General features: G+C 39.1%; 1 protein-coding gene across 4 annotated transcripts; it reads left to right on the forward strand.

The window, feature by feature from the left end:
- Positions 1-1,429: 1,429 nt before the first annotated feature.
- Positions 1,430-16,974, forward strand: LOC139120835 (arylsulfatase G-like). Of its 4 annotated transcripts, XM_070685425.1 has the most exons (11): positions 1,442-1,737; positions 6,335-6,522; positions 6,737-6,784; positions 7,882-8,013; positions 8,415-8,552; positions 9,580-9,721; positions 10,019-10,221; positions 10,797-10,877; positions 14,790-15,028; positions 15,205-15,295; positions 15,557-16,974. In XM_070685425.1, exons 1-11 carry the CDS (start codon positions 1,550-1,552, stop codon positions 15,838-15,840), a joined length of 1,734 nt encoding a protein of 577 aa, XP_070541526.1. In that variant the 5' UTR covers positions 1,442-1,549; the 3' UTR covers positions 15,841-16,974. The 4 variants fall into 4 exon arrangements, with proteins under 4 accessions (XP_070541528.1, XP_070541526.1, XP_070541527.1 ...); XM_070685427.1 differs by lacking the exon at positions 8,415-8,552 and having other exon boundaries at positions 1,430-1,737; XM_070685426.1 differs by lacking the exon at positions 7,882-8,013.
- The last annotated feature ends 1,796 nt before the right edge of the window (positions 16,975-18,770 follow it).

Genomic DNA, 18,770 nt, shown 5'->3' on the forward strand with positions numbered 1-18,770 from the left:
GATGAAGTCATTCATCGATGGATGATGATCAATCTGGTTGAAGAATAACTCTGACAGTGATGAACTGCAAGGGAAAGACACCTTGATCCATGTACGTTGATGATTTGTATAGCTGATAATTTCTGAACAAGAGCACGGTGTACATCCCTGTCAACAATCGATCAAACGTGAATAAGAAGAACAAAGCATTGTTTTCTTGGTTATCGTTTTATTACATACACTTTACCATAAACTTGATCGCTATGTAAATCAGTCTAATGTACTTCACATTTTGTGACAGTTTTTCAAACGCATGGAAACATTCAATTGGTCCCAAGAAGCACTCAAAAATCCCCTCTCCAAAGGATGGAGGTTTGGATGATTTGCACATTGCATGGTAAGGTATCAAAACAGGTGAAGGTTTCTGTGTACATGTATTGAGGTAAATCTGAAAGAGTTTATGCAAATCAAGATATATTTTCATGATTTGTTTATCAGCTTTTCTTCAAATCTGCATCGATGTTGAAACTGCACAATAGCAAAGACATGAGCTCTGGTCTATGAATACCGCTTTCTCTTTCCCTAACTAACAACCATACATATTGTTATAAAGTGGTTGCCAGCCCTCACAGGGAGACTTTACCAATTATTGGACCACTTCCAGAATTCTTCGTAGGCACAGTTGTGCACAGACCCACTATTCACCAACCTTGTGATAAAACTTGAATGAAAAAGAGTACTGTCGCTTAAAGGGTGCTGTACCTTGTGACAAGTTTTTTTTTCAGTATTCTGCTTCTCAGATGAACTACCGTGTCTGACCCTAATCCGTTTGTCATGCTGAAATTTCGAGTATTCTCTTTGTTAACACAGCTTGTATGTGTGTAGTGATCATTGTTTATTGTTTACAAATGAATTCTATTCCGGACTTACATACAATTTTCAACAATAACTATGTAGATTATACTCATATTGGTTGTGTTGATATGCTAAATACTTGATTAAATAACAGTTTAGGGATTCAATGCAGAAAGTGTGGGGAGATCTCAAAACAAAGGTTCTGAAAAAATAGCCAAAAGATACAGCTTATGGAGCTTTAACACATTTTGAAGAATACTTCAAACATTACATTTTGATTTGCTACCAAATAGTCAAGATTAATTCTGGTGACATTTCCGTTCTTTCCGATGTTAGCTTCAGAGCTCACAAAGTTTGTATCTAGTTGTGGTAAGCTTAAGAGATGTTAAATAAATAATACACATTAAAATGAAATAAAACTTCTATTTGGTGAGATAAATGCTAAAACCATTACGACGAGGAACTATTTTGGGGACCTATTGTACAAATATATGTATAACTTGAGAATAAACAAAGCCATATGTGGAAGTCAAAACAGACACCTGTTGCATAGGTATTCTTCACATTATTGGAATGTTTACATCACATGATTGTTACGTCACCAGGTCAAAGTGCACAACATGGTAGGCGTATCACTCATCCTTTCACATTCTCCTTGTGAACACAACAGTAGAAGTTTAAAGACTACAATTGCAACGTCACTTTGCAAGTAGCGATGTCATTGCTAGCTTATTGTGCAATCGTCTTCTCTGGCCTTTCATTCTCACAATCGGCACGTTCACCAAACTTTATTATTCTGTTCGGCGACGATGTGGCATGGGGTGACCTCGGCGCTAACTGGAACCCGAATAAAACCGCCTCAGATACACCAAATTTAGATCAGCTAGCCCAAAGTGGTGTAAGGTAAGCAACATTTTCCAATCAGTATGAACACAACAAACAAACAACCTTCTAAGGTTACACACAATATTAGTGTTTGCGTCATAAGCACATGACGAGCGACCTTTTATGTGGCACACAATCAAAGCGAATATGCATCATCGATAATGACTCATTAGATTTGTATACCTCTTGATAATACATATTAATTGGCATAAATGAATAAAATCAGCCCTCTTTAAGCAATTGACAATCCTCTGACACTTTTATATTGCACTAACAATTAGTAGAATGTCCAAAATTGCAAGATACATTGTCACTAGTAAACGACAGCGATAAATCTGTAGACACGTCCCATGGAACTTGAAAGGACAGTGGTTCATGCATAGATGGAGGTTTATCCATCGTTTATCAAACAAAACCACAATCGCATGTGGTTACTTGGTGGACAGTCCCTGTGATGCAGAAAAAAATCCTTGGTCACTGGGGTCGTCCAACCACAAGAGACTGTGATCAAAACCACGGGCACGTACGTGTACGTCGAAGTGGTTGCAGTCTGGTCATATGCTGGGAAATAGCGCTTAGTCAGGTGACCTAAGTTATGTGACAGGACTTGGCTGATTGAGGGCAGTGTCTGCTTCAGTTACACGGCCAAATATAGCCTTGGGGTGGTCACAATCACATTCTGAATATTTTTTACGATTGTAAATTTCAAATTTTTTTGCAAGTGGGTCATGATATACTTATTTGTTTCCTAAATAAACTGTAAGATTTATAATTATTTTTAGGTTTGACGAAGTCCGTTTAGAGGACTTTTTCGTTCATTACATCCATATAAATAAAGATTGTACACCATAACCCAAACTACATATGGCTAAGTGATTAGCTGGTATTGCTAAGTGTTGCACATCATCTTGCAGTCTATTAGCAAAACACACAGGGTGTCAGCTAGGGACTCATTTGGCTATATAGTTACATGTACATTTCCAACTGTTTCCCAGATCTGGGAAAATTGGTGTGTGAGTATTTTTGCCCACCGTAATCGACTGAGTCCTTCCTATTTACCATGTTTACAGTCCTACATATTTTATTACAAAAAGCAAGTCGAAAATCAATATCTGTTTGGTTGACCTTGAAATTTTGAAAGTCCTTGCCTCTGCAAGGACTTTTAAATTCATATTCCTTTTCAGTAAAAACAGCTGCCATTGCCAAAATGTAGACCAGGTAATATGGGCTTTTTGTGCTCATTTTACTGTTTTGGAGCAATTCGTGATATGGGCCACAGATAGATATGTATGCCACGTCCGTAACAGTTGTATCAGGTTTTTCTCATAACAAAGTAAAGATCTTACTGTTCTTTCTTGATCATGTTGATAGAGCGTTCAATATCCAGGGTCGTTCAATAAAGGGAACTTGCAGGGTATTTTCACCATTGCTAATCCTTTAAATGCCTTGTTCGGGAAATGAGGTGATTCCCCCCACCTTTTTATACAATCACTTTATTGCTCAACAACACACAGGGAGTGCGGTGAAGAAGACATTACAAAGCCCGGGGTTACATTCTCTGATTCCATTTTACTGTAGTCCGAATGAATGTAAATATTAGGGACCGTTCAGTTTTACGGCCTGGGGGGCGGCAAAATCTTGTCGCCGGTGTTCAAAAAAATGTAGACCCCCTGCTTTTTTCGTGAAAAAATGATGACCCCCTTTGTCAGACGAAAAAAATTGATGACCCCCCCCCTCCCCGGCGCTGAAAAGTAACCAAAACCCATTTGTCAAATTTACCCGCACGGTTTGGATTTGAACTCCGGTACGCGGCGCACTTTATTCGTGTAGCAGAGATGCCAGTGCACAAACTTCTCAGCCACATCCATGCAAACGTCTGTTAATTAGGACGAGTGTAAGGCAATTTTTAAGTTCATTTCCTTAGACAACTTATGTACATGCACATTGTATATCGATCATGGCCGTTGCATGAAGTAAACTTTACTGGACAGGGCCTCTGAAGGCGTCCTGCCATTAAGATTGTCATGGGGTATTACAATAAAGTCAATTTATTGTAGTGGGTCGCCGTAGGCGGCCCGCCGGTAAAGAGGGTCGATCATGGCCATTGCATGAAGTAAACCTAATTGGAGTAGGCCGCCAAATGCGTCTGCCCGTTAAGAGGGTCATCGGTAATACATAAAGTATATTTATTGTAGTGGGCCACCGAAGGCGGCCCGCCGGTAAAGAGGGTCGATCATGGCCATGGCATAAAGTGAGCTTTATTGTAGGTATTATGTTTTTGAAAATGTGGTGACCCCCCTTTCCTACCAGTGAAAAAGCGATGACGCCCCTTCGCCGATTCCAAAATTACGATGACCCCCCCCCCCCTGGATTTTGCCGCCCCCCCGGCCGTAAAAACTGAACGGTCCCTTATATGTCCTGTCAACACTTTACACTGGCAAGTTTTAAAAGGCGTGTCTTGCCAAAAATTGTGCCCGTAAAGTAGAAGTGACAGGTTTATGGCGGGCTTTGACTCAGGTGTTCCACTGTTGCGTGGTGAAAGCAAGATATTACAGAGAACACCACATTAACCCGTCAAGCCATTTAGCAAAATGCCTTGTGAGACAGGGAGTCATTTGGCCAGATAAATAAATTGACGATCAACTTCAGTGGTTGGGTACAGCAATTGCAAACACTAAAATCAGCGGGTAATCTCAATCGTTGTCAATTGTGAATTATTCTTCATTCGATTCAGTTTATTTTCTAAAATACACCATGAGAGAAATGGTTTGTACCACTGTGCGATGTTTACGCAGCCTGTAGTATCAGTATCAATTTTATGGCCAGCGTTGGGCTTCCTGCTGACTTTTGTATTGACTTTTGTAAATGCAATAAAGACCTGACTTTTGTTGATAGAAGTTAAATTTGGATTACTATAAGCTTTCTATTTATCTTTAATCGTTATTCAAGAAATGGTTGAGTAAAACTTTTCTCATGAAAAGACGAAATTTATCACTTATATCGTTTTGTGTCGTAACTCTGAAATTTAATTACATATAATTTGTATCACGGTATAGTGGTCAGAGTACCTCCTATTTGGGACCTGATGCCTGGGCATTGCTGCGATTTTGTTTCCTTGAGCAGTGTTCGTTTAGTTACTGTGTTAATCGTTGAAAATTGAAAAATATTCTAGACTGACTTTGGTTTTAAATTTAAGGCTTTAACGTCAAGCCAAATACTAACCAATTCAACATACACGAAGAACAAAATTACACGCATCAAAAGTTTCAAATATACTACCTTGGAAGCGGTAACGCAGGTTATAAAATAGTCATCCGCTTAAAAGGGATAGTCATCATATTTTTTGGGGGTTCACTAATTTAGACACTGGCAGAACGATTTGATGGTCGAGCCTGGTCGTAATGGCTGAACCCTTCCATAATGCCAACGGAAGCTGGAATGGCGAACGCCAATATTGTTCCGGAAAGGGCTCTCTTCAGGGATACCCAGCGGCACAGTAAAATGGCAGAGAATTTGTAAACTATGGTACGCCAGTGTCTGTAGGTAGGCCTAGTTCAGGAACTCCTGAAGTTTCTTTGAAATTAGGTCACGGAGCACAAGTGAAGTTTCAACGATAACGCCCAGGGCCGAAAACTCTGCAACCGCGAACTGTACTTCTGTAAAAGCGCAAGGAATCCAGTGAGATAGATGTAGGTATTCAGATCCCAAAGCTGGTTGGTTTTGGTCCACATCAACAAATCAACCAAACTCACAGGGCTATATAAACAATTGCAACTAATATATCAAACTCTTATATATCTCAAAACACCCCATAAATATACTTTTCATGCATGTCATTAGTTTCTGCAGGGTTACTGGAAGAAACAAGTTTAAAGAGATAATTTCCAGTATAAACTTTTCTTTCTTTGGGCTTATGATTTTTTTCAATGCCAGAAATCTGTACAGTGCGATTCATTTTATCAAATTCTGGATCTGTAAGATGTAACGGTAAGAAATAGGCCCTGTTTTAATAAAACTTGTAGAGCAAGTAAAAATATCGAAAGAGTACTGTATTTACATAATGTTGCATTGTATACATCAAACAATAGATCTGCAGCAACAACTCGAGGCATTTCTATACATAAGGCACAGGATGCGTGATTTATTTGGTAGTATCTTGGAGCGGAAATAAATGCATTGATTGGCCAGAAAGATAGAATGGCCATAAGGAGCATACTCACCATGTGAACTGCAAGGTGAAATGCACCTCCTCAGAATAGGGAGCTATTGTCAACCATTGAGATCAAAACTTTGTACTTGAACACAGTCCCTGCAGGGACCGTCACTTGACCTAGCTATTCCTGCCCGTAAAATAGTTGTATAGAGAAAACTGGGAAACTGTCACGTGACATTTTACTATTATGAAGACGGTTGTGACGTCATAGTTGACAACAGGAATTAGTCTTAACAGGACGTTTCAGAATTACTCATAGTTGTCATAATTGTTATATCTTAAATATGCATCAAATTCTGTTGCATTGAAACTTTAAGAGAAAGAACAACCATATTCATCAATTGAAAAAGACCAAATGACTGTAACTATTTCCACCGGGTAATTCTTAATCTTTGCACGCAGATTTACTGATTTCCATGCAGCGGCGTCGGTGTGTTCTCCCTCCCGGGCATCTCTGCTGACTGCCCGTCTTGGTATCCGTAATGGCGTTACCAAACTGTTTTCATCATCTGCCGTAGAGGGACTTCCACTCAATGAGACAACATTTGCTGAAGTGTTCAAAGCTGCAGGATACAACACTGCTATGATAGGTTTGTCTAAATATCATCGTAACATGTTACTTGAGAAAAACAAACTTCTGTTACTTCCTTGCTCAATTGTCACAATCACTGACAGGCTGAATAGTGAAATAAGAGGAAATATATTATTTTGCGTCTTTATATATATATATATATATATATATATATATATATATATATATATATATATATATATTTAAATATATAATGATTTATCAAATTTTAGGGAAATGGCATCTTGGATTAAATGGAAGTTACCATCCATTAGGCAGAGGTAAGCTTGATGACATTCACGAGTAAGCTTATTCGTTTGTTTGATTTGGAGGTCAGTGTATAACGCGAGCCCTATCATACACGTGATATAATTGGCTTTATGTAAGCTACAATATCGTCGAGTATATTTTGCCTGACCTTGTAATATATTTTAAGTAATTGTAACGATATTGAGACCCGAAAGTTAGCAAGAGTATGTTATTACCTTTTTAAACCGGGATTCGCAAAGTTCAGTCGTGCAATGAAATAAATATAATATTTAGTACTTTTGTATTTTGAGAAAGCTTTGGTGACTTTGATTTTTAATGTTAAGTACAGTATATTTTCGACACGAGGCGCTTGAAATCAGAGCACTTTGATCGGAGGTAATATTCGAAGGAAAAATTACATGAAGAATGTGTGGTCTTCCGATGTAAACGATGTAAGTCCAAAGAGTTCGGAGAGGCTAGTCTATATGAGCAAAGAGTAGAAAGGAATGGCGATGTTTGTGCACCTGTACCATGGATTAAAAGTAAACTATGCCAACATTACGGCGATTTTCTTCTCTCTACATCCGAGGTTATATCTACAACATTTTCTGAGTCATCTAATCGACAATGCACGAGACATTTTAACATTAGAGATTCGTTGAACATTTTTTCAATCATAATATAGTGTCAGCCCTTGGGGCATCAAAAAGCGGTTATTGATTAAAAACGTTCTGGTACTGCGGAGCCAGGGACACCCTATTGTCTGGACAGCACGGCTTGGTTAGGTAGGCGTAGTGTACTAGTATATAACAGCAGTCTCCCTATAACCGCCTGTCCGAATAAACTCCCTCAGATAGGCTACTGCGACCCGTACGCTCCGTACTACTACCTCCGGTCCTACAGGGCATTTGTCTCACTTGCTTCGCGTATAATATACATTTCTTCGCTTGCAATCATTACTACTGAAATACCGCGACTTGCTTATTATATTTCCGAATACTTACTTACCTACTTGCTAATTTAGTAAACTAACCTATTGTCATGACACTATAACCGATCGTACTAACGGAAGAGAATCCAAGTCGTAGAACACGTCATTGGTGGCGTTACTCAATATCCTTACTTACAGGATTTGAATCTTATTATGGAATACCTTTCACTGTTGGCAATGGGTGTACGGACCATCCAGGCTTAACTATTCCAGCGTTATCGCCTTGTGCGAAGGATGGTAATAGGCAGTCTAAGAGCCAAATAGATCAGGGTAGGTCAGCATGATGTAGCTGAATATGTATCATGTATCTACAATGGACGTCAAGTATGAGTAGAATTTGGATATGCAAGGCACAAAATAGACTTCTGTCTACATTTGAAGAAATTGTTCTGTATACTTAGCGGTCAATCAGACCAGACAATTGTCCTTCTTGTCTATCACCCGTTGGGGTCACCCATTGCTGTGATGACCACTCCGAAAAAACATGCTTTGTTTCAGCCACGGTCACTCATGTTGGTAAGCGTCTCCTTGACGACAAGTTTCTGCTTTCAAATAACACATGCAAAATCAGAAGTCTCGCTAACGTGACAGGCAACACATATTCGACTCCATACTTGACGTGATCCTAACCTTTGTCTTCAAACATCACTGGCATGTCTCTTTGTATACAGGGTTTGATCACTATTTGGGAGTACCAATGAGTAATGACGAAGGGTGTGGTGACCACCCAGGGCATAGTATTCCTGAACCTAAACCCTGCAGTAAAGACAACGATACTTTCACTTTCCACCCAATCTCCGTTTCTAATGGTACGTGGGGCTGATCTGTGGTAAGCTAACGAAATTCGGCTTTCACTGTGCTATTAAAGGATTTCAATAAAAAACATTAATCGCAGGTTTGTGAAGTACATCGGTAGAGTTTGTGGAAAGGTTTTCTTGCATAATTATACCAAGATTATGAAAATGTTTCCTTTTTTTTAATTTTCTTGGAAAGGAAAATTTCTGTAAAACTGAAAACTTATGATGAGCTCACAAACTCGTTTCTCATTGCGGCACTCCATTGCACTCATTGCGGCGCTGTAGGTCAGTCTGAAGCCCAAATTACATAAAACCATCATGCTAACCTTCTTATTATGTCCGTGTCACTGTAGACTATGTTCAAGTCAGTTATATTGGTAATTTCTTGAGAATTTGTGATCGCTCGCGTGAAATTAGTGAGTAGGGCGAACTCGAAACAGACGAATTATCCTCGACAGGTAGCCAGCTGGATCGTGTTCAGCCCTACTGCGCAGACGCCAATACAATGTGTTCTCATGATCTGGTGTATGGGGATGAAGTGGCAACTTCTATAATAACTTCTGTTCACAAAAATCATATAGTTTTGAATGAAATACTCAAGATAACAGTAAGGCTGTTCAAACTACCTTTTATTCACTGACTTGCACCAAGTCTACTTTCACTATTGAGGGCGCCATCCTCCTGGTCTTGCACTGCCGGGCCAGTGAAAGCTTCACGGCAATCGTTGGCCAGAAATTGCTGTTCTTTTGCAACTAGTAGATCTCACCCTTAAGTACCTGGCTTAAAGAAATGATGTGATTAATATTGCTGTTGTACATAAGATATTACGTCATCGATGTGTTGACATCTTATACTATATGGTTGTGTGTGTAATCTAAGACTAGGGCACGCAGGAAAAAAAAACATTTTGCGTCTCAGAATTTTTGGAGAATTTTAATTTAGATGTAAACTGATAAATAAAAGACCTCAAGTCATGTAAATAGACAATGCTAACAACAGAGAAGCAAGTTTGAGGACTATTTTCCTTTATTGCCAATAGATTGTGAAATGGGCGAATGTGACGATAGCGCCGGCTGGGCTTTACCTCTACTGGAAAACAGAACGGTCATCGAGCAACCGGCCGATCTGTGGAGCCTCTCTGACAAATACAGTCATAAAGCGGTTGAACTTATAAAACAAATGTAGGTGTCATTGGTGTATGTCTTCATCGAAGTAAAACTCAGTGTTCTGTTTCAACCTGGGAGGGGCATTGAAAAAAGACAGGTGTAGTACCGCCCCTCCCCCAGTATGTCTAACATTAGTACAGCATTATAAATGGTAGAAAAAAGGACTACAGACTATGAATTGCGAACAACCAACCCAGACAGACAGTATATACGTTGTGGGGAAAGCAGCCTCGCCTTTTCAGCCTCGCAATAGTAAAAGGTATTAAAAAACACAATGATCTTCAATGATTCCTTTGTTTTACAACTTGACAGGGGAAGCAGTGAAAAGCCATTTCTACTGTACGTTGCTTTCGCTCATATGCATGTACCTCTTGGGCACAGTGCCCGGTACACAAACACTTCGGTCCATGGTTTCTACGGAGACACGGTAAAAGAGATGGATGGTATTGTTGGCGACATTATGGAAGCTTTGCGAGTAAATGGACTTGAAAACGATACAATGGTTTGGTTTACAGGCAAGTCCTATCTCATAATTCTTCCTTCATAAGAGATTGTGCTGACTAATTGACGTTTAGTCGCGGATTATTGCAATTGGTAAACTGTCAAATGCGCAACCCTACTCTCAGTTCCTCCATAAATTTGTCCTTATTGCTGTGAATAAATATTTTCAAATCATTGACGCGGAGAGGACCGTACCCTATCCTGAGATAACAGGCAGAAACGTATGCTATAGTGAGTGACCAATGGGTGAGTTGACTAATAATTGGTAATTGGATACGCACATGCGTTTTTAAGTATGGATGGATGGATAGAGGGAAGGATTGATGGAAAATACATGTATATATACACACATAATATATTATATATATATATATATATATATATATATATATATATATATATATATATATATATATATATACATGTGTACATGTAAATATCAATTTCTAATTGATGATATATCGTTTTGAAAATGGCCGCATCTGGCAAATCGATGAAGATTGATTCCACGCAGTTTCTAAACTGTGACGTATTGTAAATTTCTGAAGAAATTTTATATTTGTGTGTTCTGTATTATCCATCCTGACAGCTGATAATGGACCATGGGTATCGAAATGTCAGTATGCGGGCGACCAGGGACCTTTTACCGGCACGTGGCAGGAAACAATTGGTAGGTGTTACCAAAGTATGGACTGATATAGATGAACGTATTTGTGCTTTTGTTGGGCGTGGTAGCTTTTGAAAAAGATGAACAATAATGTCAAAAATTGCTTTCCTGGGGTTAGTTGATCGCTGCATGGCAAATAGGTCTACATTCCAAAATTGACAATTTGATCATGGTACAAAGTGATTGGTGAGGTACTTTTCACGTTGTAACCTTGACAATGTGATTTTTGTTTGCATAAAAACACTGTCGGAGATGAAATACATAATCTGAAAAGATTTACCTCAGACCCCCCCAATACTCCCATAGAAGGTGTACGGGTATATACCTCCTGAATGGGTCATTTTTTCACGAAATAAATCACTTAACACTAATGGGTCGCTTTTCATCCAAAAACCTTAATATGGGTCAGTTACAAAAAGCGATGTCTACATACTTCAGGAAAACTGTCACATGCAGTAGAATAATAGTAAAAATCCCTCATCGAATTTGACTTAAGACTTAGACTTTTCCCCAAACTTTCTTCCAGGAAACTTTTACCCACCCTCTTTCAAAATCAAGAATAATAGTAGAGGGTCACGTTGCAATTTTCTTTACATGAACTATGTAAACAAATTACCTGTAATTTACTGATGTTTGAAATTCAAAATGGCGGCCATCTCTGTCATGACTCTAGGGCGGAATTCAATTTTCGATTTTCACAAAATAAGAAGATGGAAACTTTACTTACTCTAAGAGCTTCAAAGTAAACCCATGCAGGCTGTAATAATAATAATAATAATAATAATAATAATTATAATAATATATTCATTTATAAAGCGACTAAATCCACACAAAAAGTGTGATCAGAGACGCTGGGTAAAATACAGCCAATATTATAAAAGGTAACAGGAATGAACAACAAAACAAAAACATCAATACAATGGATGAGTTTAGTTAAAATCAGAACTAAAAAGAAGTGTTTTAAGACTTGATTTAAAACTTGGCAGGCTTGGGGAGCGACGAACCTCAATCGGAAGGTTGTTCCATAAAAAGGGGCGGCAATACTGAAGGCACGGTCCCCATATTTCTTTGTACGTGACGTAGTTTAAATTGGTCAGCGGACCTCAGATGACGGTTTGGGATGTACAATAACCATGCTACAAAGATAACTTTGACCGAGTGAATGGATACATTTATAGGTGAAGATAAGAATCTTAAAAACAATACGTTGAGAAACAGGCAGCCAATGCAACTGTAACAAAATCGGGGTTATATACTCAGTGACTCTTGAGCGAGTTGCAATTCTGGCAGCTATTCTGGATACGTTGAATGCGATTAACTGAGTATTTCGGAAGACCATAATGAAGGTAATTATGCGCCAGTCAATGTAAACCCCCACCCACCCCACCTCGGGGTTTAGTGGGGGATTTGGAAATTAGTCCTGTGAAATCTGCCAAATGCCCCACCCCCTGGGGCAAGACAATCTGGAAAATCCCCACCTAAACCAAGTAAATCCCCCACATATGGGGATGGGGAATTTGTAAATTCCTACACAACCACTCTTTGGAATTTCCATGTCGTAACAACCTGCATCAATATAAAAAGTTCATGTTCAAATTTAGAACAATTTTTATCATTTAAATAGGGTTTTGTGACAGCAATTTAAAGGGACAAAGTCGGCCATTTTTCATGAATTTTGTTTGATGTGAGATACTACTTATATTGTTTGACATGTCGAAAGATACCGCATGAATGGCTACCATGCTTATATTCGACCCCGTTTTAGACGCGATACATGCAAACCATCACGAAAATGAATTCATGGTCATGACCATTAATTCGTTTTCGCGATGGTTTTATTTAATTTGTATAAACCGGGGTCGAATATATGTATGGTCACTCATTCACTAAGTATCTTTCAACATGTCAAACAAAATAAGTAGTATCTCGCATCAACAAAATTCATGAAAAATGGCTGACTTTGTCCCTTTAAGTTTTATCAAAATAGAGTTGACCCGGAGGTCTTTTCAGTGCTGGATCATGTCGATGACACATCGTGAACGTCCGAAATGTCACGCTCACGTGGAAAAATGTGGGAAATTTGCGTATGGTATGTTCAATTTTCCAAAAAATAAGAATACACAGCGGATGAAAATCATTTATTTGGTTATCGATATTTCAGCCATCAATCACAAATATACTGTCATAAACACCTCTAAATATTGCTGCATCGCGTTCATCAATAGCCTTTCGAAAAGCTGCTTACCGGCCCACATGGCCTTGACAGCCACCTTCCGCCATGCTACGGCTCTGAACAACAACATACCATTACCAGGGCCTGAAAATTTCTGTTTTTTCCCACTGGTCCCAGGACCAGTGACCTTTTTTTTTCACTGGTCCAAAGGTAAAATCCACTGGTCCTCAACAATTTGCATAACAATACAAGAATGATTCATTTCTCATACTCATGTTATATATGCATTTCTATCAGATTTGCTTGGATTTACATACATCATAAACTGCCAATCTTTGTAATACAGACACACTGCATAAACATTTACTTGGTAGTTTGCTCAAGTTCTTGTACACACACTTGACATGTTTTTTTTACTATTGCTATAAAGTTCACTTCATTTTTATAATTGCCCAGCGGTTGATTCTTTTCCATTCAAATTGTAAAAAAAATAGGTTGAAAACACCAAATACCTGAGAGGAACTTCTTTTTGATAGCAATAGCAAATTGCCATAACGCTGTTTTGACAAGCTAGGCGGTTCTTGTTAAGGTCAACTACAATCGAGCTAGGGGATCTTGACTATATAAGGAATTCAGCATGGTGACCTTCTAAATTCGGACCATCGGAAAGTTGTAATGAGACTCCTTTCAGAGAATTTTACTGCAAAATACTACTTTGATAGACAGAGATATAATATTTTCACACAATGGTGGGGTTGCTGATATTTTTAGCTGAGGCTATGGTCTGGTTTTTACCACATTAAATTTTACATGTAAAATGAGTACGTGGCCCGTCATTTGATTTTTGCAGTGCAGTGGCTAGTGGACGCACATCGCCTGGCTCATATCATGAATCGCAAACTGTAATAGAGTAACTGATTTTCCTTTAGAGTTTACGTTGTGATGAAAGAAATAGACTAAATTTTAAATGTTTGATTGACTTAAAGACGCAATAATTATTGTAATTTTGTAGGTAGAAGACGTAGTCTCTCAATGGGCTCTTGGTTTTAGTGTAACCATGGAGCCATGGTGTAACTGGCTTTAGTTCGTCTCTGCTACCTCCATGGTTTCAGTAACTTCGGTATTTTGGGGGGACGTAGTTTCTAATTTTTCGTCAAAAGACACTAGAACACAATCTGGGAAAAACTGGAAATTCCCTTGCAAAATAAATTGGCTCCCGTTTGCACTGGTCTGCGGACTTTTTAGAGGTAATTTGTACTGGTTCGGGATAAAAAATCACTGGTCCGGGACCTCGGATCAGGGTAATTTTCAGGCCCTGCATACGTGCGCATGCGTAGTTATTTACGAACATTTTCTGGGCCTGTCCGTCAAAGGAATAGGGGGATCAAAACGAGGCAATTGCCCCACCCCCTCGGGCACAGTTTTATGGCACACACGGTCTAATCCCCCACATTTTTCCCGTATCGCCCGAGGTGGGGGGGGGTGGGGGTTTACATTGACTGGCGCATTACATGAATCAATGCGAGATGTGACAAAAGCGTGAATCAACTGTTCCGTATCTGATCTAGAAAGATATTTGCGAATATTTGCAATGCATCGTAAGTGTAGATTAGGAAAATCTTGTATAAATCTGAGAGTCAGTGTGCAAGGCGCATTTTATCCTTAAAACAATCGCACTGGCCCAAGATAGCGAGTGATGGTGAATATGTTACAATAAACTTCCCCCTCTGTCCCTCACTCAGGCGGTGGAGGTAGCACTGCAAAATTGACGCCATGGGAAGCAGGTCACCGTGAACCCGCCATGGTGTCTTGGCCTGGCCGAATTCAACCTGGACAAGTTTGCGATTCATTACTCAGTACCATGGACATATTCCCAACAATGGCCGCCATAGCAGGGCTTGCCATGCCACCCAACAGGAAATTTGATGGCATTGATATATCTGATGTGATATTCCATGGAAAGCGAGTCTATGAAGAAAGGGTAGGGCTTTCATTTTCGGGATTTTTTTTTAGTCGATGACGTTATACTTGCTTTAATAGGGGAGTCGTTTTATGGCCAACTTTGAAATTGCTGCAGAGTAAAACTTCACATTTCAATTTCTGTACTGCAATTTTGAGTGGGTTAGAAGTACAGTGAAATTAATTTTCTATTTCCAGGCGCTCTTCCATCCTAATAGTTTGTCGGCTGGCACAGCAGGAGATATTAATACATACAGAGTCGGCAAATATAAAGCCATGTACCTGACAGGTAGGTAAAAATGTTCTAACATATACAGTGCATGACCCCAGGATTTCTTATATCAGAGTATAAACTAGCGAGTTTGGTTTAGAGAATTTTCGTTCGTGAATACTAGCATAAAAAACAGTTATATCTTTTGAAATATAGATTAAAGTTATTTTTCATTGAGTAGCCACCCATACACCATCTGATCCAATTTGAAGTTTTAGCCATCACCACGGTGTTATCTCTTAATTTTTGTTTTATCTTTGGTGACATTGTCTGTCCTAGGTCAGAGTTTCGCAGCAGCCAGTTCGTGCGGAGGGAAAAGGGGACCAGTAGAAAAGCATGACCCTCCGTTGATATTCAACGTCCAAGAGGATCCAGCAGAGAGTACACCCCTGGATTCATCGTCAACAGAGTACAAAATGGCGCTAAAACAGATCCAATCAGCAGCCACTTTCATCAAAAATGATATCGCAACAGACAATACAACCGTTGCCAGCTACAAAACCGATCCATCGTGTCGTCCATGCTGCAATCGAAAACACGTTGTCTGCAGATGCTTTGATTGAAGCTCCAATATAGTTTTATCGGATCGCTCTTTCACAGCTTTGTGCAATTTTGGAAATTAATATAACTTAATTTGATGTTGACTTTCTAGAGGGCACTGTATCATTGGGTACAGGGCTGCCAAAGAAAGTTTTCTCATGAAGAGCAAATGTACGGACGACAATGGAGAGCCAAACTGTTGCATTTTAAATTACATGTAAGACCACAATCGCCATGCTCTTGCCCAATGACTTGCAATCAAGGTCAACTGCATAATTATTCTGCTTGATAGAGTACGTAAGTGATTTCAAACATACACACGTAGAGCTTGTCATGAAGGTAAGGAATGGATCCATTTGCCTGCTCCTATCACGTGATAGAAACATTTAATGGACAAAATTCATAAAACTGGTGCTCTAGACAAAAGCATGCCTGATTTTCTCCAGGGTACACAAAACGGTCAATATATTTAAATCGGGGTCACAAGACTTGGTATATCGTGAAATCTGAATACCGTGAAGGTTGACATATGCCCTGTTAAAGACCATACAATAACACAACTTAAAGGCCCGTCAGCTGTACTATCGACCATAATACAACTTATAGGCCCATCAGCTGTGCTATCGACCATAATACAACTTATAGGCCCATCAGCTGTGCTATCGACCATAATACAACTTATAGGCCCATCAGCTGTGCTATCGACCATAATACAACTTATAGGCCCATCAGCTGTGCTATCGACCATAATACAACTTATAGGCCCATCAGCTGCACCTCTTAATTTGCCTTCCAATTTTTTCATGTACTCTGTGAATTCTCCCGATTAATTGAAGCATACTCATCCTTCACTGACTAGATCAACACTAATTTCTGTTTGAATGTAAAATCATAAAGAAAATGTAAAATGTCACATCACATGGGCCTTTAAACTGGGCGTAGTCTTTGTAATTCAAATATTTGCTGTGTCTGCAACCATAATCCATACCATTACCTTGTACCATTTCAAAATTGGGGAATTGTTCATTATAAATGTGACGATCAATGTAGACAAGTACAAATACAGATGTACATATTCTTCAAAAGTATACATTTTGCTGAGTAATTGACATTAGTTTTTGCTACAAGAAATAAATAACACAGAGTGTGTAAAAACATGTTTTTTATCGTTTCAACCCTTCTATCTTACTGAATGCGAGTATTGCTACACCCATGAAGCGTACAAAGTACGTTGTCGGCAATCAGGCCAAGTGGAATGTACATGAGACAGGTTTGTAGAAGACGATAGGTAGAGTTGAAAGGTCACACAACCTGGTAGGTACACAGGTGGCAATTTTAGTCCCTGGTACCCGTCGAGTGAATCAGACAGGGGTGATATGTTCCTGCGTATTTGAAACTCCCAAAGTATCGGTAGACGTCGTTGGATGGCCTTACTATATACCCGGGATGGCCTTACTATATACTATCACTGCCAGTATGTAGTAGCAGGGCAGTAATTGTATTAACTTTTTATTTTGACAATATTTTTGTTCAGTTTATACAATTGTGTTCTTGTTCTACCCCCTACAGCATGTTGAGCTGTCCAGTATTCAGCTTGCCAACACAGCCTACGTGTACCGTGCATTTGTATCATTCAATTATCACCAATATTTAGACAAATGGGCTTTGTTGACAAACTGAATATTGTGTTTTTCAGCATGTTGTAGGGAGATACCAAGAAACTGTGTTTGATACATTGCATAGAAATATTGAAAAATTATCAACAGTTGCAGCTCCTGCCCCATTACAAGGCCAACTTGTTTTACGAAAATTTAATGGCATTCATACATTTTTAGATTTTTTCGAGATTAGAGACATAAAATGCAACAAAACGGTTCTAGATTTTGTTTAATTATTACTAACATTAGAACCATCGGACGACATCAAAATGTTGGTAGTCAAAATATTTTCAGGTCCCCCTATAGGCAGAGCAAAACTTTCAAGTTCCTCCCTCCACTACCCCAAAAATTTTCGAATCCCCCCTGAATTCCTCCAGCCCCCCCCCTCACCATTGTTTTTGAATGCGGCCTTATATCGACATCACATTCAATGAAATTTGTGATGGTGATAGTAGTTATTGTCACAGTGGCAATTCTTAAAATACTATATCTGAGAACATTGAACGATGTCATTTTTTTATTATCAAAGAATGACGAAGAGATCATGACTTACGTCAGAGTTGTAAAAGTAAGCATCAGCCATTTCATTCTTTGTCTCTGGAAATATGGCTGCATTGACAAATACTGAGAGGGGTGGCCTTGAAGAATCGCCATTGGAATCTTCATTCGTTTTAGATCCCCTGAATATCCTCGAAAACATTTGAAATCCCTCCCCTCTATGTGATCAAAAATGTTCAAACCCGTACTGTTTATAAGCTAGAACTTCATGACTGTTACTAGCGTTAATCGTCGAGCGCCTCCTCTGGCCAAACGATAAAATCCCATACACGTGATGTCTGTCAAGTTATGGGATACCATTAGGCCTACTCAACTGTGCAAGGTTTCGTTTATACATGATGACGGGTATATAGCAAGGCCATCCCCGATGATGATTGGTCACTGCACACTGAAACATTGATTTGTAAGTTTCAGAAAGCACAGTCAGCAAAGCCTGCGGACCTTGTTCAGTATTAAGTCGAACTCGTCCCATGTAAAAATCTTCTAAAATTTACTGTCATCGAGTGACATGCTGCAACGTTGAAAACTGTGTAGTTGACCATAATCTATATTTTTTTCCCTGTTGTGACTTGTACAATCACTACAGGTCTAGGTTGATCGAAATACAGGATCAGATGGCTGTTCAAAGGAAGTATTTGGGGAAGAATGTCATTTCTCATTAGACCCTAACGACAAGTAGTATTGTAGGCCGCTTAATTGACTAAGTTTGGACGTAGTACGAGTAATCATAAACCCTT

The sequence above is a fragment of the Ptychodera flava genome, chromosome 20 (assembly GCF_041260155.1).
Source record: "Ptychodera flava strain L36383 chromosome 20, AS_Pfla_20210202, whole genome shotgun sequence".
Classification (NCBI taxonomy): Eukaryota; Metazoa; Hemichordata; class Enteropneusta; family Ptychoderidae; genus Ptychodera; species Ptychodera flava.